General features: G+C 39.8%; 1 protein-coding gene and 1 pseudogene across 1 annotated transcript in view; one reads left to right on the top strand and one right to left on the bottom strand.

Moving 5' to 3' along the window:
* LOC123849976 (olfactory receptor 1L8-like) overlaps positions 1-23463 on the top strand; it is a 254310-nt gene extending 230847 nt beyond the window's left edge. The window contains exon 3 of the mRNA XM_064580069.1: positions 20670-23463. Within this exon, the coding sequence (XP_064436139.1) occupies positions 20916-21845 (930 nt within the window). The 5' untranslated portion in view covers positions 20670-20915 and the 3' untranslated portion in view covers positions 21846-23463. The remainder of the gene's footprint in view (positions 1-20669) is intronic.
* Positions 1773-6563, bottom strand: LOC123849252 (olfactory receptor 1J4-like; annotated as a pseudogene).
* Positions 23464-23725: the final 262 nt, after the last annotated feature.

Here is a 23725-nt window from a genome sequence, read left to right as displayed (position 1 = left end):
TGTTCCCTGTCTTATTAATTTTAGCCATTCTGACTGATGTAAGGTGGTATCTCATTGTGGTTTTGATTTGTATTGCCCTAATCACAAGTGATGTGGAGCATTTTTTCATGTGTGTGTTGGCCATTTGGATGTCTTCCTTGGAGAAGTGTCTGTTCATGTCTTCTGCCCATTTCTTGACTGGATTATTTGTTTTTGGGTGTTGAGTTTGAAAAGTTCCTTATAGATCTTGGATACCAGCCCTTTATCTGTAATGTCGTTTGCAAATATCTTCTCCCATTCCGTAGCTTGCCTTTTAGTTTTGTTGATTGTTTCCTTTGCTGTGCAGAAGCTTTCTATTTTGTTGAAGTCCCAATAGTTCATTTTTGCTTTGGTTTCCCTTACCTATAGAGACATGTCTTGCAAAAAGTTTCTTTGTCCAAGGTTGAACAGGTTGCTGTCTATGTTCTCCTCTAGGATTTTGATGGATTCCTGTCTCACATTTAGATCTTTCATCCATTCTGAGTTTATCTTTGCGTATGGTGTAAGAGAATGGTCCAGTTTCATTCTCCTGCATATGGCTGTCCAGTTTCCCCAGCACCATTTATTGAAGAGAGTGTCTTTTTTCCACTGGATATTCTTTCCTGCTTTGTCAAAGATTAGTTGACCATAGAGTTGAGGGCCCATTTCTGGGCTCTCATTCTGTTCCATTGATCTATGTGTCTGTTTTCGTGCCAGTACCATGCTGTTGACCCTGGTAAGATTTTATTTATTTATTTATTTGACAGAGAATAAGAGAGAGAGGACAAGCAGGGGGAGTGGTAGACAGAGGGAGAGGGAAAAGCAGGCTCCCCACTGAGCAAGGAGCCCAATGCCGGGCTCTATCCCAGGACCCTGGGATTATGACCTGAGCTGAAGGCAGACACCTAACTGACTGAGCCACCCAACATCTCAACTAACTGGAATTTAAATAAAAACTTTTTTTTTTTAATGTAGGAATCCTTGACTCCTACCTTTCTCTCAGACTCCTCTCAATTCATCAGCAATTCTTGTCGGTTCCAACTTACAGCCAAATACAGTATTCACCAAAATTTTACTACTTCCTCTGCTACTATTCCAGCCTATCATTTCTTAACTGTACTGTTGCAGTAGCTCTTAGGGGGTCCCCCTGCTTCCACACAGCCCCCTTCTCCAGCCAGAGTGATCCTTTTTAAAGCTGAATCATGTTACTCTTCTGCTGGGAAGCTTCCAAGTCTATACAAATAATTCACAGTAAAAATCAAATCATAAAGCCTAAAGGACCTAGGCCCTGTTGGCTTTAAAATTATCCGTCAAAAAAAAAAAAATATATATATATATCTCCTCCTGCTCTTCTACATGCTCACTCCCCTTCAGGGGTGAATCTCATTTTTGTTGCTTGGACATAGCTGGCATTGTCACATCTCAGAATGTTGCAGTTGCTGTACCTGCTCCCTGAAATACTTTTCCTGCAAATGTGCCAGTGGCTCTGTTCCCTGATGCCTTCAATTCTTTGTTCAAATATCACCTTCTGGGTGAGACCAGTTGTCATCACACCACTTAAAGTTGCAGCCTGTCCCCTGCATGCCTGATTTTTCCACAATACTACATTTTATATCACTTAAAAACCATGAAACTTACATATTAAGTTTATTTTCATTGTCTCCCCACTAGAATATAAGCTCCACAAAAGGAAAATATTTTTGTCTGATTTGTTCACTTCTAGAAATTTCCATAAACAATAGACACATTTAGCTTTTTCTTTTCTAGAAATCAAGTCATGCTGTTTGTGAAGCAAAAGAAAACTCATTTTCATAACCTAGATTAAGAAGGCATAAGTAAGCTGTCCCCACAAAGAAAGTTCTAGTTAAAAAAAATATATACAGCCTACATTTAGGGAATTTGGAAATGAGATTTAATGCACTATGCTCCTCTGCTGGGTTTTTGTCACAGGCAAAAACTGATTTAAGGATAATAAAGCCAAAATCTTTACAATATGTTTAGATTTTAGGAAACAATCAGACACAATGTTAACTAGCAACTACATTACAAATGCAGCCATTCTCAACTTTATTACTCTAAGCACTTGCAGGCACACATACTCTTTTTTTTTTTTAAGATTTTATTTATTTATTTGACAGAGGGAGAATGAGAGAGAGAGCACATGAGAGGGGGGAGGGTCAGAGGGAGAACAGACTCCCTGCCGAGCAGGGAGCCCGATGCGGGACTCGATCCAGGGACTCCAGGATCATGACCTGAGCCGAAGGCAGTCGCTTAACCAACTGAGCCACCCAGGCACCCTGCAGGCACACATACTCTTTATAACTACAGGACATGATAGACAAAAGGACAAAGAAACTAAAATGTTTATTGTTATCTCATTTACATAAATTGATACTATGAATTATCATTAAATTTCATATTAGCCATTTTTTATACAAACAATAACATTTATTTGCCATTTTTTATTTTAATTCCAGCATAGTTAACATAATGTTATATTGGTTTCGGGTGTACAATTTAGTGATTCAACAATTCTATATATTACTCAGTGTCACATTAGCCATTTTATTTATTTTATTATTTTTTAAGATTTTATTTATTTATTTGATAGTGAGAGACACAGCAAGAGAAGGAACACAAGCAGGGGGAGTGGGAGAGGGAGAAGCAGGCTTCCCGTGGAGCAGGGAGCCCGATGCGGGATCATGACCTGAGCCGAAGGCAGACGCTCAATGACTGAGCCACCCAGGCACCCCCACATTAGCCATTTTAATGACTTTTTGTTTATCTAAAACCATGTTCCACAAACCTTCATACTAATTCAACTGTAATGGTCCATATGTTAATTGTGTTCTAAAGACAAGTAGCAGATCACATTTGAGAATTCTTTTTTTTTTTAATTTTATTATGTTACATTAGTCACCATACAATACATCATTAGTTTTTGATGTAGTGATCCATGATTCATTGTTTTTGCATAACACCCTGTGCTCCATGCAGAACATGCCCTCCTTAATACCCATCACCAGGCTAACCCATCCCCCCTCCAAAACCCTCAGATTGTTTCTCAGAGTCCATAGTCTCTCATGGTTCATCTCTCCCTCCGATTTCCCCCCCTTCATTTTTCCATTCTTTCTCCTAATGTCCTCCATGCTATTCCTTATGTTCCACTAATAAGTGAAACCATATGATAATTGACTTTCTCTGCTTGACTTATTTCACTTAGCATAATCTCTTCCAGTCCCATCCATGTTGATGTAAAAGTTGGGTATTCATCCTTTCTGATGGCTGAGTAATAGTCCATTGTATATAAGGGCCACATCTTCTTTATCCATTCATCTATTGAAGGGCATCTCGGCTCTTGAGATGACAGTTTGGCTATTGTGGACATTGCTTCTATGAACATTGGGGTGCATATGGCCTTCTTTTCACTACATTTGTGTCTTTGGGGTAAATACCCAGTAGTGCAATTGGTGGGTCATAGGGTAGCTCTATTTTTAATTTTTTGAGGCACCTCCACGCTGTTTTCCAAAGTGGCTGTACCAACTTGCATTCCCACCAACAGTGTAAGAGGGTTCCCCTTTCTCCACAACCTCTCCAACATTTATTGTTTCTTACCTTCTCAATTTTTGCCATTCTAACTGGTGTAAGGTGGTATCTCAATGTGTTATCATCATTAGCCATCAGGGAAATTCAAATCAAAAGCACACTTGAGAATTCTTATCTTTTCAGCCTGGTATCAAGTGTTAAGGGGCAAGAAGGTATAACTTATACAAAATGCAATGTTATTCAGACCTCTAATCTTATTCTAAAATTGTTTCTCTTCTTCAAGAGGAAACATAATGTGTAATCTTCCTTCAGAAAAAGAAGTTCATGTATTTTGATATCATGGCAAGTCATTCTTATCTCTTCAGATGGATAAGGAAGTACCTTAAGGTGTTGACTTTGCAAAAATGAGAGTTGCTGATAATGCCACATACCAAGGGTTATGTGAAAATAACGAGGACATGAAGAGATATAGCTAAAGCTAAGGCAATAGGTTATGGAGATCATAACCTGAATATTTTTATTTCAGTGGGTTCTAGAAAAATAGGCAGGGAATACAACCAGGCAGGGGTCCAAAAAGGGGAAGAGACCATTGAAATCAAGGAAAATGTGGAGGGCACCAGAAACAAGGACAGTCACTGTATCAGTTAGCTTTTGCTGCCTAACAAACCATTCCAAAACTTAGTGACTTAAACAACAATCATTGTTTATATGACAATTCCATGGGCTGACAATTTGGGCTGGGAATGTGCTCAGCTGGATGGGGCTTCTTGTCTGGGTTTGGTTCTGTTGATCTCAACAAGGGCTCACTCATTCCTCTGCTGATACCTACCAGGCAGGTCACCTGGGAGCTGGTTGATTGTTAGCTGAAGAATCTTGGTTCTCCTCCATGTGGCCCCCATCTTCACACAGCCTAACTTGGACTAGTTGACATGGTGGTCTCAAGGTTCCAAGAGTAGCAGCAACAGAGTCTATGTAGGCTTGGAAATCTCACACCACTTTCACTGACTCTATTAGTCAAAGTTAACCACAAGTCCTGCGCAAAGGACTCAGTGGGTAGGGAAAAAACCACACTTGCAAGGAGGGGCTGCAAAGTAACTTGGCCATTTTTGCCACTTCCACAATTTTTCAAGGTGATGTCCCTGGAGACATCACTAGGAAAATTAAGAACATGGTATTAAGGAGGGCACATGTTGTGATGAGCACTGGGTGCTATATGCAACTAATGAATCATTGAACACTGCAAATAATAATAATAATAATAATAATAATAATAATAATAATAAACTTTATTTTTTTCTGATCCAACTTTAATCTTTTTTTTATTATGTTCAGTTAGCCACTGTATAGTACATAATTAGTTTGTTTTTTTTTTTTTAAAGATTTTATTTATTTATTTGAGACAGAGAGAATGAAAGACAGAGAGCATGAGAGGGAGGAGGGTCAGAGGGAGAAGCAGACTCCCTGCCGAGCAGGGAGCCCGATGCGGGACTCGATCCCGGGACTCCAGGATCATGACCTGAGCCGAAGGCAGTCGCTTAACCAACTGAGCCACCCAGGCGCCCCCATAATTAGTTTTTGATGTAGTGTTCAAGGATTCATCAGTTAAGTATAAATAAATAAACTTTAAAAATTAAAAAAATAAAAAATAAAACTTTAAAATTTAAATAGCAAAAAAGGATTAAGTAATGAGAAGTGAGTAAACAACTCAATATTGTGCATGACAAAGTTTAAAAAAGTGATTATGCTTTTCTATTAAAAAATTAAAATTAAAAAAAGAACATGAGTGAGTAATGGCTACTTGGCAAAAATAATTTTCTTCCTATAGGGGCGCCTGGGTGGCTCAGTCGTTAAGTGTCTGCCTTTGGCTCAGGTCATGATCCCAGCATCCTGGGATCGAGCCCCGCATCAGGCTCCCTGCTCTGCTGGAAGCCTGCTTCTCCCTCTCCCACTCCCCCTGCTTGTGTTCCCTCTCTCACTGTGTCTCTCTCTGTCAAATAAATAAATAAAATCTTCAAAAAAAATTAAAAAAATAATAATTTTCCTCCTATAAAGTATCCCCAGAGCTAATTTCATATCCCTGTTCTTCAGGGTATAGATAAAGGGATTTAACATGGGTGTCACCATTGTATACATAACTGAAGCAATTATGTCTTTGACTTTGGAATTGTTTGATGAAGGAATGAAGTAAATCATGCAAGAGTCCCATAGTACAAAAACACCATGAGGAGGTGGGAGCCACAGGTGGACAAGGCTTTGCAGATCCTCTTGATGGAGGGGACTCTCAGGATGGTTGCCCCAGTGTGGATATAGGAGCCCAAAATAGCACAAAATGGCAGGAAGGCAAACACTCCCCACTCAGTGAAGATAACTAGCTCATTGAGGGAAGTGTCTGAGCAGGTCAACTTCAAAAGGGTAGTGAGATCACAAAAGAAATAAGGGATGGTATTGTCAGCGCAGAAGGACAGGTGGGACAGGAGAGTATGCAACAGGGCATTGGGCACACAAGAAGAGCCAGGATCCAGCCAACAGTAAGATACACAGCTCTTCCCTCATGACAGTGATGTAGTGGAGTGGCTGACAGATGGCCACATACCTGTCATATGCCATCACTGCAAGAAGGAAATTGTCAAGACAAACAAAAAGTATGAAAAAATACATCTGAGAAATGCACCCCACATAGGGGATGGATAAGTGTTGAGTCTGCATGTTACTGAGCATCTTTGGGACAGTGACAGATGAGAAAGAGACATCAGAGAAGGCCAAGTGGCCAAGGAAGAAGTACATGGGCGTGTGGAGGCAAGGGTCCAGCCTGATGAGAAGGATGATGAGCAAGTTCCCCAGCACTGTGGTCAGGTACATGCCCAGGAACAGGGTGAAGAACATGCCCTGCTGCTCTGACTGGATGGGGAGCCCCAGGAGGAGGAACTCAGACACTCTGCTCTTGTTCTCCCTCTTCATTGTCTCCTTAATCTCTGCTGGGATAAAAGGAGTAGGAAATATCAGGGACTGAGATATGGTGGTTATCATAACCGTGTGTACATTACAGCCCCATGCTTTTTTTCCTGGAGACTGTGTCAAAATTGAGATATTTTGCTGTCTGAATCTTCTGTCTGCCCCCTTCTGGTCACAGAATGCATCAGATTTCCAACAGCAAACAAGATTTCCTTCAAAAGAGACCAGCATAAATTTCTTCAGTTATTGAGCCGTGTTCCAGATGCTTTCTTGGCACTGAGAATAAAACAGAAAATAAAACATTCAATCCTCTTCCTCCTTGGAGTTCACAATGATTGAGCACATTTTAGAGTATTGATCAAGAGCTAGGGCTTTGTAGCCAAAAATCTTGAATTGAACTTCAACCTCAACAATTTACTACCTGAGTGGCCTTGGGCACTTTGTCTATGTCACTGTGATGAGAGATCCTACTCTTCACCATTCTGCTGTTCCTGCCCTTCATTCATCTGGCAGAAAATCCTGGGCCATGTTTGGAATTGTTTCAGGGCTTCAAAATTACCCCAGCTACATATATTCATATATATGATGACCCTATATTTTATTATCAAAGCCAGGACACTTTAAGAGTGAAAAGAGAATTACATAATAATTATACCAGAACAAGTCTACACCAAGATGTTCCTGGGCAAACCAGAATGTATAGTCACCTACTTATACCACACTTTCTAATTTGCAAAGGACTTCCACATGTACTTACTTACATTAATTAGTAAACATTTATTGTGTGCCTGTAAAGCAGGCATTCCAACAGTTCTTTCATGTTACTATTATGGAAACAGGGGTGAAGTCACATACTCCAGCATGTATACTCGTTGATGGACCCTGATCTAAAGCATAGGACTTCTGATAGTCTTTACACTAGAGGCCAGGCAACTCCTTCACTGGGAGTTAAATCAGAGTTAGAGGCCACATACAGAAGCCCTAGAATGGAACCTAGTGAGACAGTATCATTCTAAGGCACAGGGATCTGATAGGAGAGCCTCTTCAAAGAACAGAGATGAACTCAGTCATCTCTGAGCTCATCTCAGTCAGTGGGACCGGAAGGAGGGCAGAGACTTAAACCTTTTGTTGATATGTGGCTGCCCGGTGACATTTATTGGATAAGACTTCTCTTTGGAACTCAAGTATTTGGGGGTGAGATCCAAAAGTTTTGCATCAAGTAGGATCTTCACATTCAGTGATTGGATCAGGAAGAATAGAACTCTGACATAAGCCACCCCCATGTGAAAGAAATAGCTGGCTACATGCCCAGGAAGGAGGAAGGGAAGCTGTCAGCTGGCTCTTTGGATGTTTTCTCTGCCTTTGCACAAAATACTCTATAAACAGTCAAGAAATGACTAGCAAGTTTAAAAATCTCATGCATTTAGGGAATAATCAGATGCTAGCACCCATTTAGTGCATGCTTATAATATGCCACATATTGTGTTGAATACTCCCATCATATTTTACAGTTCAGACTTCTTAGCCTTACAGAGATCGAGCCCAAGGTCCAAAATGAAGTTTTGAAAATAGGATATTTGAATCAAAATGTGTGTGACACCAGAGCCTAAGCACTTAACCACTGCCATGTTCTCAAGAGTAGAAACACAGCATTATGGAAGGCCAATGAAGAAAAGTACCCTTGGAGCACTGTGGAGTCTTCAGATCACATGGACAAATGGCTTACAACCTGGCTTGAGGATGACTGTGCTTGGAGCTGCCTGTCTCTGTCTGAAATAAGAGGAGATAAGACATAAGAGGAGAATGTAGCTATGAGTGTTTATCCAGCACACATACCCATGCACGTACACACACACACACACACATTGCCTTATCATGGTTTTAGTTCTCTCCCTTCTATACCCATTCTAGGTTAAAATAGAGTGTGAGTGTTTTATACATGAAAACTCACACGCGGCCACACACACACATACACACCATCATAGACCTCAGACCTATACTCATCCTCTTCATGACCTATACTCATTCTAGGTAAAAAATAAACAACAACAACAACAACAAAAAAAAAACAAAAAAAACAGGGTTTGTGTTACTTTTACATGAATTTACACACAACTGATAAATAGAACACTGTCACACACAATATAATACATAAACATTACAGTCATCCAGACAAAGCACAACCCACCCAAAAAGCACACACTGAATACACACAGGTACACATGCAGACATGTGAACATACCATACACAGACATAAACCTAAACACCATGTGCATACACAGACATACACACATATACCACCAAGAAGAGTTTTCCCTCCATAATCTACTGAACCCCTTCCTATAGGAACAGAGTTGGTACGTGAGTCAGTTAACCACTAAGTACACTGGATTATACAAACAACACAAAAAACACACACATGCATACACATTCTTGCATAAACATGCAAGTCCAGTGCCAGGTGGTGATTCTCCATCTTTTTCTGCCCTGAGACACTCCTTGGTGAGCTCAGACACCTCTGGTCAAGGTTATTTCCTGAGCCTTCACTTTCTGTTCAGGAGATCCAGTATTCAAAGAACAAGTTCTTATGACCTAGGGACCTTTTGAATGTTTCATCCCTGTTTTTGAGTGGCAGAAAAATGGGCCAGAAGATCCCCATTCAACAACAAGATTAATACCCAAAGGGAGACAGTATGAGCTTCTAATGAGAGAAGGAGCCTATGTGGGCTAATTGCCCAACTTCCTGCCTTCCCCTTGGGAGGTAACCTATGAAGGGACTAGAGGGGCTGAGCCACAAGTCCCAGGAGAAGGTGTCCTAGATGTCGATGTTGATGACATGGGAAGCGGAAGTGACCATGGCCTCCTTGGCTTCTGAAATAGCTACAGCACAGGGTCAGCCTTTCTATACCTCGCAGAATGGCCAAGACAGGGTAAGGCCTGGCCCTTGCAGACTCCCACATCTCAGACCTAGCTTCCATTAGAGCAAGCGTTCCACTGCCCCCTGAGGGCTTGCAGGTCTTCCCATTCCCCTGAGGTACTCTGCAGGCCAGGGGCTGAGACTTGTTCAGGAAGCAGTCAAGTGGTGAGATTGATCCCAGGGCATTAGACACAGACTGACCTGAGATCAGTACCAGCTCTGCCACTGGGTGTCCTAAAAAAGGGACTTAAGTTCTGCTTCCTCAGATCTATGGCAGGTGGTAACAGTACCTTGCCTGCAAGGCTATTGTGAGAGTCAAAGGAGATACTGTGTGCAAAAGCACTAAACCCAGCCAGATTCCTAAAGACTAGTTGGCCTAAGGGACTAATATTGTAATGAATTTGCCAAATGTAACATTCACTTTAATAACTGTTCCAGTGAGTAACACACCAACCCAAGTCTTCATTTAATTTTAAATTATGATAGTAATATCTAAAAGCAGACTGTCAATGGGAAACAGGAACACAAGACTTTACTTTTCATTTTTTACTTTTGATAAATCAGACTAATGTAAGATATGGCACCACAGAAATATATATATATATATAAGAAAGAGGGAGATTTTAACAATTGGCTTATGCAACTGGGTGTTATATGAATACAATGAATCATGGATCACTACATCAAAAACTAATGTTGTATGGTGACTAACATAACATAATAAAATTAAATTAAAAAATTAAAAAAAAAACAATTGGCTTATGCAAGGGGAAGGAGTTAAGATGGCAGAGGAGTAGGGGACCCTAAGTTCGTCAGGTCCCTGGAATTCAGCTAGATAGTTATCAAATCATTCTGAACACCTGCAAAATCAACCAGAGATCTGAGAAAATAAATGCTGCAATTCTACAAATAGAAAAGTGACCACTTTTTGGAAGGTAGGAGGTGTGGAGACTTGAATCTGGAGTGATATGTCGGAGGATAGGTCAGTGGGAAGAAGGTTGGCTTAAGAAGGCTACACAAAGTATTATAAGTAGCAGAGCACAAAGTTGGAACTTTTAGAAGTCTGCTACAGTGGAGGATGTCCCTGGCTTAAAGGTGCTCAGGTGGCGAAGCGGTCAGAATCCCAGGTGGGACAGCATGGTCTCAGGATCCCCGGGGTCACAAGAAGAACAGGAGTGTCTGAGTGTGGCAGAGTTCCCAGGCATCACAGCGGGGAAGCTGGCTGAAAACAGTGAGTCTTACCACCAGCTTTCCGCTTAGTGTTGCTGTAAACTGTGAACTGCTGCATGGTCACACAACTGCTCTCCAAGCCCAGCGAGAGGCAGGAGTATGGCGGGTGAGACCTCCCCTTCTTACCCCAGGGGTAACGGCTGGAGTCCGCATCACTGGAGTCTACAAAATTTAGCAAATCTGAAACTCTGTTGCATGCCTGGGATAAAAATGCTCAGTCACAGGCTGGACAAACACAGAGTTCTGATGGAAAACAGCAAGACAAGAGTGATTAACTGCTTTTCTGTGAGGGCTCACTGAAGAGTGGGGGGTGCGAATTTTCAGCTCTGGGGCTAGAGATCAGGGAGTTGCCATTTTCATCCCTCCATCTATGCTGAAAGCCTTCAGGGAGCAAAACAGCACCACATAGTGCAATCTGGAGCTGCTTACACTGAGCCTGGCCCCCTGGCAAGGGAGGAGCATTTCCACAAATGCAAGGGCACCTGAGAATCAGCACAACAGGTCCCTACCCCAGAGGACCAGCAAGAACAACTGGCTAGCACCAAGTATACCAATCATAGAGAACTGCAAAACTTCAGCTCTTGGGGAAAACAGTATATAGCATTCATGGGATTTCTTTTTCTTTAGTCTTTCAGTTTTATTATTTTCAGCTGTTTTCTTATTTTTTCAATTCTTTCTTATTCTTTTTAATTTTTATTTTCATATACATGTTAATATATATTTTATTTTTGGTTTCCATTCTTTGTATTTATATATATATAGTGTATACTGCTGTATATATGGTATATATAATATATAGATATATATAGCTATACTAAAACATATATAAGCTTTTCTTTCTTTCCTATTTGGGGATCTAGTTTTTTTTTTTATTATGTTATTTTTTTTTAACAAGCTGACCAAAATATACCCAGAATCTAGTTTTCTAAGAGAAAAGAAATAATAAAGATTAGAGCAGAAATCAATGACATAGAAAGAAAGAAAGAAAAAACAAAAAAACAACAGTAGAATTGATCAACAAAACTGGGAGCTGGTTCTTTGAAAGAATTAATAAGATCAATAAACCCCTAGCCAGACTTATCAAAGAGAAAAGAGAAAGGACCCAAGTAAATAAAAACATGAATGAAAGAGGAGAGATCACACCAACACCAAAGAAATACAAACAACTATAAGACAATATTATGAGCAATTTTATGCCAACAAATTAGGCAATCTGGAAGAAATGGATGCATTCCTAGAAACATATAAACTACCAAAACTGAAACAAGAAGAAATAGAAAATCTGAACAGACCCAAAATTAGCAAGAAAATTGAAGCAGTAATCAAAAATTTCCCAAAAAACAAGAGTCCAGGCCAGATGGCTTCCCAGGGGAATTCTACCAAACATTTAAAGAAGAAATCATACCTATTCTACTGAAACTGTTTCAAAAAATAGAAATGGAAGGAAAACTTCCAAACTCCTTCTATGATGCCAGCATTACCTTGATCCAAAAACCAGACAAAGACCCCATCAAAAAGGAGAATTACAGACCAATATCCCTGATGAACATGGATGTCAAAATTCTCACCAAGTTACTGGCTAATAGGATCCAACATTACATTAAAAGGATTATTCACCATGACCAAGTGGGATTTATTCCTGACCTGCAAGGGTGGTTCAACATCCACAAATCAATCAATGTGATACATCACATTAACAAACAAACAGAAAAAGGACAAGAACCATATGATTCTCTCAAATGATGCAGAAAAAAAAATTGACAAAATGCAGCATTCTTCTTGAAAAAAAACTCTCTGCAGTGTAGGGATAGAAGGAACATACCTCAATATCATAAAAACCAGATATGAAAAACCCACAGTGAATATCATTCTCAATGGGGAAAAACTGAGAGCTTTTCCCCCTAAGGTCAGGAACATGACAGGGAGGTCCACTCCCACCACTGCTGTTCAACATAGTACCGGAAGTCCTAGCTTCAGCAATTAGACTACAAAAAGAAATAAAAGGCATCCAAATCAGCAAAGAAGAAATCAAACTTTCACTCTTCACAGATGACATGATACTCTATGTAGAAAACCCAAAGACTCTGGCAAAAAATTGTTAGAATTGATACAGGAGTTCAGCAAAGTGGCAGGATATAAAATCAATGCACAGAAGTCAGTTGCATTTCTATACACTAACAATGAAGCAGAAAAAAGAGAAATCAAGGAATCAATCCCATTTACAATTGCACCAAAAACCATAAGATACCTAGGAATAAGCCTAACCAAAGAGGTAAAGGATCTGTACTCTGAAAACTATAGAACACTTATGAAAGATATTGAGGAAAATACAAAGAAATGGAAAACCATTCCATGCACATGGATTGGAAGAGTAAATATTGTTAAAATGTCTGTGCAACCCAAAGCAATCTACACATTCAATGCAATCCCTATCAAAATGCCATCAGCATTTTTCACAGAGCTGGAACAAATAATCCTAAAATTTGTATGGAACCAGAAAAGACCCCAAATAGCCAGAGGAATGTTGAAAAAGAAAACCAAAGCTGGAGGCATCACAATTCCTGACTTCAAACTGTATTACAAAGCTGTAATCATCAAGACAGCATGGTACTGGCACAAAAACAGACACATAGATCAGTGAAACAGAATAGAGAACCCAAAAATGGACCCTCAATTCTATGGTCAACTAATCTTCGACAAAGCAGGAAAGAATATCCAGTGGAAAAAAGACAGTCTCTTCAACAAATGTTGGGAGAATTGGACAGCCACATGCAGAAGAACGAAATTAGACCATTGTCTTACACCATTCACAAAGATAAACTCAAAATGGATGAAAGTCCTAAATGTGATAGGAATCCATCAAAATCCTAGAGGAGAACACAGGCAGCAATCTCTTTGACCTCGGCCACAGCAACTTCTTCCTAGAAATGTCTCTAAAGGCAAGAGAAACAAAAGCAAAATGAACTATTGGGACTTCATCAAGATAAAAAGCTTTTGCACAGCAAAGGAAACAATCAATAAAACTAAAAGGCAACCTATGGAATGGGAGAAGATATTTGCAAATGGTATATCTGATAAAGGGTTAGTATCCAAAATCTATAAAAAACTTATCAAGGGCACCTGGGTGGGCTCAGTCAGTTAAGCATCTGCCTTTGTCTCAGGTCATGATCCCAGGGTCCAGGGATTGAGTCCCACATTGGGCTCTCTGCTCATCGGGGAGTCTGCTTCTCCCTCTCCCTTTGTCCCTCCCCCTGCTCATGTTCTCTCTCTCTCTCTCTTTCTTGCTTTCTCTCTCTCGTTCTGAAATATATAAATAAAATCTTAAAAAATTTTTTGAAAAAATAAATGAACTTATCAAACTCAACACCCAAAAAACAAATAGTCCAGTTAAGAAATGGGCAGAAGACATGAACAGACATTTCTCCAAAGAAGACATCCAAATGGCCAACAGACACATGAAAAAATGCTCCACATCACTTGACATCAGGGAAAAACAAATCAAAACCACAATGAGATACCACTTCATACCAGTCAGAATGACTTAAATTAACAAGTCAGGAAACAACAGATGTTGGCAAGGATGCCCAGAAAGGGGAACCCTCCCCCACTGTTGGTGGGAATGCAAACTGGTACACCACTCTGGAAAACAATAAGGACATTCCTCAAAAAGTTAAAAAGAGAGCTACCCAATGCCCCAGCAATGGCACTACTAGGTATTTATCCAAAGGATACAAACATAGTGATTTGAAAGGGCACATGTACCCCAATGTTTATAGCAGCAATGTCCACAATAGCCAAACTGTGGAAAGAGCTGAGATATCCATCCACAGATGACTGGATAAAGAAGATATGGTATATATAGACAGTGGAATATTAATCGGCCATCAAAAAGAATGAAATCTTGCCATTTGCAATGATGTGGATGGAACTAGAGGGTATTATGCTAAGTGAAATAAGTCAGTCAGAAAAAGACAAATATCAGATGATTTCATTCATGTGGAATTTAAGAAGCAAAACAGATAGAGCACCTGGGTGGCTCAGTCTGTTAAGTGTCTGCCTTCAGTTCAAGTCATGATCCCATGGTCCTGGGATCGAGCCCCGCATCAGGCTCCTTGCCTAGTGGGGAGCCAGCTTCTCCCCCTCTCTCTGCCTGCTGCTCCCCCTGCTTGCGCTCTCTCTCTGTCAAATAAATAAATAAAATCTTAAAAAAAAAAAAAAGAAACAAAACAGATGAACATAGGGGAAGGGAAGGAAAAATAAAATAAGATGAAAATTGAAAGGGAGACAAACCATAAGAGATGCTGAGCTCTAGGAAACAAACTGAGGGTTGCTAGAGGGGAGGTGAATGGGGGAAGGATAATTGGGTGATGGGCATTAAGGAGGGCACTTGATGTAATAAGCATTGGGTGTTATATGCAACTGATAAATCACTAAATTCTACCTCTGAAACTAATAAAAAATACATAAAATAAATCAAAAGAATTGGCTTATGCGGTTGTGGGAGCTGGCAAGTCCAAAATCTACAAATGCAGACAGACCTGCAGGCTGGAAATTCAGGCACTCTTGAGCCAGAGTCTCTTCTCCAGGAAACCTCAGTTTTTGCTTATATTCTTAAGGCCTTCAACTGATTAAATAAGAGTAATCTCCTTTACTTAACATTATTCTATTTTACTTACATATTTTTCCTTTATAAAATATTTTACTTTATTTACTTAAATTATGTTCCTTTATTTAAAGTCAACTGATTGTAGATGTCAGTCTTATCTACAAAATACCTCCATAGCAACATCTAAATTAGAATTTGGCTAACTAGGTACTGTAGCCCCAGCCATCTTGACACAGAAAATTAACCTTCAGAAGTGGGGAGGTCAGAGTGCCAGTCAAGGAATCCTCACCAGGGAAGAATTATGGAGATGGAGTTGCTAAGGGAAAACAGATCAGCAACCAATAAGGGGTATTTCTCCATCTCTACAAACAAAGGAAATCAAGGATTTATGAGGAGACTGAATATTCAATAAAACATTCTAGTCCCTTGCTTGATTTTTAGACCTGAGTCACTTTTCAGTCCCAGAATCCACTCACTGATGGAGAGGCCACATCCCAAGGAGGAAGAGCCATGCAACACTATAGGGAGAATACCCATGATGATTCTCCCTGTCTTTCCCCAGGGGTACCTAGAGCTATTTACTTGGGCAGCTTTAAATGCAGAAATGTCATCATGGTTTCATTGTTAGAGAGGATGCATATGGGGACAAGGTTTTAAATGGATTACTGGTCCAAATCACTTATACAGTGGGTCCACTTAATCTGCAGACCCACTGTGTGATTTCACTAGTCTCCTAATATATAATTACAAAGATACACTTGGCAGTTGGCACATCCCCCACATTGGATCCCTTGCCTGTGGGAAGCTCCTGAAACTGCCCATCCGCAAGTCAGGGTAATAAATAAAAAATAATATATCCCAGGGGAATGGCAGAGAAAGCATGCCAGGGTGAATGTCCATTATTTCTCTCCTTAATTCACCACTTGAGTCCCTACAAAAACTAGACAGACCCTGGAAGGTGACAATGGACTATTGCAAACTCAACCAAGTAGTAGCCTCAATCTCAGCCATCCTACCAGATTGGTATATTTGCTACCGAAGACTAGGATGTGGCCTCAGGCACATGATTTGCAGCCACTGATCTGGTGGATGCATTATTTTCCACCCCTAACACATAAAAGGATCAGAAACAGTTTGCATGCACTTTGAGTGGAAATGGTATATGTTTTTCCTCAGGTCTCTGTTAACTCTTTTGAATTCTGTCATAGTAGAGTCCAAAAACATGCAGACAATCTGGATATCCCATAGAACATCACACTACTCCACTGTATCAATGACACCATGGTAATTGGACCAGATAACCAAGTTGCTAGCAAGTTGGAGCCTTAGCAAGACACAGTCTTGAGGGTAGAAGATAAGCACTGTAAAGATGCAGGGGATCCATGATATCAGTATCCTTTATAGGAACCAGGTGATCTAGGAGAGGGATTGGAAAGCTATGGCTGCATAGAATATGCCCTATAACCAGCTGACAGAGGAGGGAAATGCCTGAACATGGCTCACAAGTGGGTCAGCTCACTCTGTAAGTGCAGGTCAAAAATGGATAATGAATGTACTATAGCTCATCAAGGGTAGCCTTGTAAGATAGTCCTCAGCTTTAAGCTCTCTTTGGGGATGACCTCGGCTGAAATAAACTGCTACACCCGAACATCCTTCCTTCCAGGGCCAGCCTACACCCATGATCAACATGGGGATATAAAGAGCTGTCCTTGACATCTTAGCTCCAGAGCTCCCAGTAGGGTCAGCTGAGACCTTCATGAGGACTGTATCACAACCCACCTTCTCCCTCTGCCCAGCTCTGCTTCCTTCTCTCCCTTCCACAGTTGTGGATCCCTAGAGCACACTGTAATAAATATCCTGCAGGCTAATCTCCATCTGAAAGTCTGCTTCCTGGAGAACCCAAACTATAACACTCCCTACTCACCAAATACACACACACACACACACACACACACACGTGCATATACTATCACCTTTGATTACCCTACACTTGAGGACACTAAAGCATGCCCTGGAGATGTTATGGTAAGTTTAAAAGGCTCTGGAAATAGTCAAAATCTTTAGAAGGTGGCCTCAGGAGTTCATGGTCCCCCTGAGAGCAGCTCCACTCATTTCTGTGGCCATTGTGATTTCTGTCAGAGCAAACTCTCTTGAGGAGTCGGGTTGGAATGAGCACACCAAGCACCCTCAGCCAACAAGGACCCAAAGGAGTCCAGGAGAGCAGAGGCAAACCCATGAGAAGCCCACAGGGTTTCCCTGACCAGGAGAGTTCCTGCTACAGTGAGTCTGGGCATCTCTGCCTTCTACAGTGGGGAGCAGAGAAAAACTGAATGATGCTGAGAGACAGAGGATGAGAAATAGACAGGGATTGAGGCAGAATCAGGAAAATACTATTTCCCTCTGGAATCTAGAGCAATCTATCTGCTTTTTTCCTTCTTCCCAACCGTTCTTGCTCATCACTGGCTAGAAAGTCAAAAGATCAGCTTTGACTGGTAGGTAAACATAACCAATTTGGGAAAGTGGTTCAGGAGAGAGAAAAGATTTTTTTAAACTGGGAACAGTGAGGAGATATCTGGATATAGAAAGTGAACACCAGCACACTGGCTGCCCACTTGACCATCCACCTCACCTGGGTACTTATTTCAGCCTCCTTTTGGCTCCTTTGGCTCCAAAAATCATATAAACACAATATATCAGATTTCAGCCTAACATTTAAGTCTGGCTTTATATTTTATGGCCACCCTCTTTGATCTCTGGGCCAGTGTATATTATTATCCCATGGTTTTGAGGAACCAGATTATCAGTAAGTGGATAAGGGGAGTTTAGTAGAAAAGATACACACACACACACAAAATCCTCTTCCCTGACACATCCCAGACTTTTAGAACGATTCCCTTAGATTTTCACTTCCAAAACTTCCTTCCATTTTTGCCAAGTACTCAACCCAGATGAGACACAGGGGTATCCAACCTCACTTGATCACTTTAAATCTTCATCTCACGCTCCCCAGGCATCCCTTCACAAATAACTTATTTTTGCTGATGTATATTTTACAAGCCGTACTTATATGTTATGTTTCATTAGCTCTTTAGAATACCTAAAATCACTCAGTGCACAGGTGATAGAGGTCAAGTACACACCTCCACTTTGTGCTTCCAAGTCCAGTGCACTTTCTACCACCCTTGATTCAATACACACATAATGCACCGGCCACCCAAGACCAAACTGCCCCTTTTGTTGCCAATCGATCATGTATACTAGAATTTTCAAATTCTGCAATCTGTTCAACACAGAAAAAATAGATTTCCCATTGTAACAGCAAAGGTCTGTTTTTAATGTGGGACAAAAAATTTTAAGGAAAAAATGTGTGGGACATGTGTGTTTGATAAAATAGAAAACGATCAAGTTGGAAAAAAATAGATCCTGTGCATGATTGTTTCAGATATATATTATAGTTTTCAAAAATCTGAGAAGACACATAGTGGTTAAACCTTGAAATTCAGAATAGACCTGGGTTTGAAACTTGTTTCTGCCATTTACTTGATGTGTGAGTTTAGCAAATTATTGTTACTCTCTCTGTTTCCTCATCAGAAAAAAGTGGGAATTAATAATAGTTTATTTCTCATAAGTTTACAGTGAGGATTAAACAAATTTCCACCTGTATGAGATAAGAGCTTAATTATTGATTCACTCTCAGATTATTCAAAGCATGGACAAATACACCTTCTAGAAAAGCTTTGTAAATTCATATTAAGGTCAATTTGACCATTAGAGCATTAAAGTATGTGGGCTAGGGTTATTTTACTATTCAGATTCATTACTTTTGATAACATGTATAAATACCTAGTTGGGGAAAAAATCATTGGCACCAATGGTGATGGGGAAGAGAATACATCAAATATTTACTCTGTGGCATCAAATATTTATTCTGTTCCTGGAACCATTCTAAGTACTTTAAGCACATTATAACATGAAAACCTCAAAAAATATTATGGGAAAAATGTTAGTATAGCTATTCACAGATAAAACACTGAAATTTAAAGATATTTAATTACTTGCCTGATATTAACCAACTGGAAACTAGCCATTTAATTGTATGAACAAATTAGTAAATAGCCATTCTTTGAAATGTTATTAAAAACATGCCTATTGGGCGCCTGGGTGGCTCAGTTGGTTAAGCAACTGCCTTTGGCTCAGGTCATGATCCTGGAGTCCTGGGATAGAGTCCCGCATCGGGCTTCCTGCTCGGCAGGGAGTCTGCTTCTCCCTCTGACCCTCCCCCCTCTCATGTACTCTCTCTCATTCTCACTCTCTCAAATAAATAAATAAATCTTAAAAAAAAAAAAACATGCCTATCCAATATGCCCATTCTCAATGTCTAGATGAATAATTTAAAACACTTTGTAGGCATGAGGATATCTGAATCTATGTTGTTCATGGCAGCAAAGATTTAGAGGACATTTAGGGAAACATAGTAAGTCAAGTGAGCTGCATGCATACAATGGAAAGAGTTAGAAGAAAAGAACCAGAACATTGAAAGATATCCAAAGAATTATATAGAGAGGGAAAAAAAAACCAGAATGTGATATATGCCACGTATTATTGCAGTAATTATTGAAGTAAATGGAAGTAAAACATACCTAAACAAAACAATAATATCTTTTTCAACAATATATACATAACTAAATAAACAAATGGATGCTGGCATGGAAGGACATAAGCTTGCTTAATGGTTGGATATCCAAGATGTGGGAACATGATCTGACTTAGGAAATGAGAGGAAAAATAGGTAGAAAGTAAATTTAAGACAAGGATTTATATGGACTGATACTGATAGGTTGACCTTCACTAAGGAATATGAGCTTCTAAATAAGTACCTCTAAAGATAAACCAAGTATGACAGTAAAACTTTGTTGACCTGGGTTCATTATTCCTCTGATTTCCTTGTTGAATATTTCATCAAATCTCCTTTTTTGGAAAGGAGGTTCAAAGATAAAGCTTAGCATGACATAACTGAAATTTTGTTTTGATATAGACAGAGAAAAATGAAACCATCTAATCTAAAATAAATTCCCAACCCTACCTTTGTCAGTCTCTATCCTCTTATGTGGTTTATTTTTCTTTATAGAAGGCAGAACTATCTGATGATAGATAGATGATGATGATAGATACATGATAGATAGATAGATGGTTGGATAGATAGATGATAGATAGATAGATAGATAGATAGATAGATAGATAGATAGATAGATAACAGATCAATCCTCCATGCCAGGCTTGTCTCTGCCTTTTTCATAATGGTGTCCCTACTCCCAGAGAGTATTTTTCACAAAGTAGGTGCTCAGTAAACAATTATTTTTAAGATTTAATATTAAGCTGAATTAGTTAAACTTTGTTTCTAAAAGAAAATTCTTCTTCCAGATGTCCATGCTGTCAACACCAGAAACATGTGAAGTCAGCAAGCTGAGAAGGGAGGGCAGCATCAAGGACCACAAATCTAACAACTTGTCCACATGTTAGCTAAGGAGTGGAAAGTAAAGGAAAGCTTTATGGGTGGAAAGTAAAGGTAGGTAGAAACATACTTATTGGCTTATTTGTGATTACAGTTATGAAAGAAATGTGTGTGTGTTAAATGGTAAGATTCTCTGTTTAGTTGGCTCTGTGACCATGGAAAAAGTCAACCAAACCAGTAGTGTCTCTGAGTTCATCCTCTTGGGACTCTCCTCCCGGCCTGAAGACCAGAAGCCACTCTTTATCCTCTTCCTCACCATATACCTGGTCACCATAATAGGGAACCTACTCATCATCCTGGCCATCCACTCTGACTCCCAGCTCCAGAACCCCATGTATTTCTTCTTGAGTTTCCTGTCCTTCACTGACATTTGCTTTACAACAACCATTGTCCCCAGGATGCTAGTGAACTTCCTGTCAGAGAAGACCATCTCCTATGCTGGGTGTCTGACACAGATGTATTTCATTTATGCTCTGGGCAACACTGACAGCGGCCTTCTGGTGGTCATGGCCTTTGACCGCTATGTGGCCATCTGTGACCCCTTCCACTATGTCACCACCATGAACCACCACCGCTGTGTCCTGCTGGTGGCCTTTTCCTGTTCATTTTCTCACCTCCACTCACTCCTACATACACTCCTACTGAATCGTCTCAATTTCTGTGACTCCAGTATTATCCATCATTTCCTCTGTGACATCAACCCTCTGCTAAAATTGTCCTGCTCTTCCACATTTGTCAATGAAATTGTGATAATGTCAGAAGGTTCTGTTGTTTTGGTGACCCCCTTTCTGTGCATTACTTTCTCTTACATACGAATTTTCATCACAGTTCTCAAGATACCCTCAGCTGCTGGGAAACGCAAAGCCTTTTCCACCTGTGGGTCTCACCTCACTATGGTAACACTCTTTTATGGAAGCATCTTTTATGTCTATTTACAGCCCTTGTCCACCTACACTGTTAGAGATCACGTGGCAACACTTGCCTACACAGTTCTGTCCTCCATGCTAAATCCTTTTATCTATAGTCTGAAAAACAAAGACATGGAAAGGGGCCTGAGGAAGCTGATGGCCAGGAGGAAGTCCTAGCCAGAACCTCTGGGAGCATGTTCATGAGGGTCTCTGCTCCTCTGGACCCTGTTTCTGCTGGTCAGCAGGTGTAATCGTATCTGTCATGGATGTTGGGTTATATCAATGTTGTTACAGTTGCAGCCATCAACCACTGAGACTATTATGATTCAGTAATTGGCTCAAGGTCAACCAAGTTCCTGGGTTCCAGTTTTCACATATCTACCTCTCTCTTCTTCCTCTTCTCCAGGAAACCACATCTTTTTCATTCCCTCAACTGCTGTTGAAACCTCTGTTTTCCACAAAAATTTGTGGAACTAATTCATATCTATTCAATGACTTTGATTCCCTTAGTATCCTTCTTACTTTAATGAACTTTTGTAATCAGTTTTGCTAGCTTTTTGGAAGTCATTACAGTAATTTAGGAAAAGAAAGAGAGACAGAGACACAAAGATTGAGAGTTTCCTAAATTTGAAACTTCCACCAAAGAAAAGAATGTGTCTGGCCTGTCAGTTTATACAGGGATCATGCCTCTTCCTTCTTCTCTATTACTGACAGCAGGATATTCTGGTCTCTATAGTGAACACAAGCCCAACTCTTAGCCCCGATTAGCTAAGTGACTGAAATTCAACACACAACTGAACCTATGAACAGGCCAGTGTGCAAGGGCCGGAGTTGCCTCTGGGTCCTTACCCTGGTCATCTGGTGTTTGTCCTTCATAGGCAATTGCTCCTCTTCTGCCCTCTCTTAGCTTCAACTCCCCTTAGTAATCCCTCAATTTCTACCATCCCTACCGCTCTGAAGTCTGTCTGCTTCCCAGGGAGATTTATTGTAGGTACTTAGAATTATTCTCAGTATCTTTTGAAGAGAGAGTTAAAGCCCATATGTGAATGTTGAAGGCAGATATAACTAGGAGCTTCCAGAACCAAACATAGAGGCTCTGGGATGTAGAGTCATCTAGTGCTACCGGCCAGGACTTGTTTCTGTTTGCTTTTGTTTTCATTCTTTATTTTCTATTACTCTCTCAGGTATTTTAGACTTTGCTGTATTTTCTATCTTAATATTTTTGCCACTTACTATTCTGTATCATTTCCAGAGATATTACTCAGCAGCTCTCACATGGGGCCTGTGAACCTGAATTTTAATAAACACCTCCCCCCGCAGAGAAAACTAACATGGCCTTACATGAGAAGCTGAATGTTTGAAAATTTCTGATCATTCTTTATCTCAATGTTTGTATTTCTAGGACTCATGCCCTAAAGTAACAGTATATCAAATTATCAAACTGCATGTACACAGACACTTATTGATTACAGCATTGTTTGTAATAGTGAAAAATTAGAAACAGTCTAAATGCCCATCAGTAAGATAAATGATGGTTCAATTTTTCCATAGAAATAAATAATATGTGGTCATTATAAATAATGAGGCGTATCTCTATCACTGCCCTGAAAAGCCATTATGAATGAAGAGCAAGTTGCAAAATAGAATGCTTAAGAATAAACCTGGGTGCTACATGCAACTAATGAATCATTGAACACTACATCAAAAACTAATGATGTACTATATGGTGGTTAACTGAATATAATAAAAGAAAAGAATAAGCCTATTTTTAAAAAGAATAAGCCTATTAATAAATGATAAGATACTTAATAATAAATCTGTATTTTAACTATGTATGTGTATATAATGATTAAGTGATATTATATATTCAGTAAAGAAATCTCCCATTGAAAATGGTTAATTCTAGGGGATAACATGGAATAAGAAAGGAGATGATGTTTGCTTTTTAGCCTCTACATATCTGGAATATTTGAATTTGTTAAAATGGGACATATATTTTTTGTAGAACTAATCACTAAGTAAAATGTAACATAATTTATTGCTCTGTTATTCATATC

The sequence above is a fragment of the Mirounga angustirostris genome, unplaced genomic scaffold, assembly GCF_029215605.1.
Source record: "Mirounga angustirostris isolate CCGP_5_RB_7025 unplaced genomic scaffold, mMirAng1.0.hap1 SCAF_15, whole genome shotgun sequence".
In the NCBI taxonomy this organism is placed as follows: Eukaryota; Metazoa; Chordata; class Mammalia; order Carnivora; family Phocidae; genus Mirounga; species Mirounga angustirostris.
Note: the sequence above shows the minus strand (reverse complement) of the source record. Positions and strands in the feature narration are given on the sequence as shown.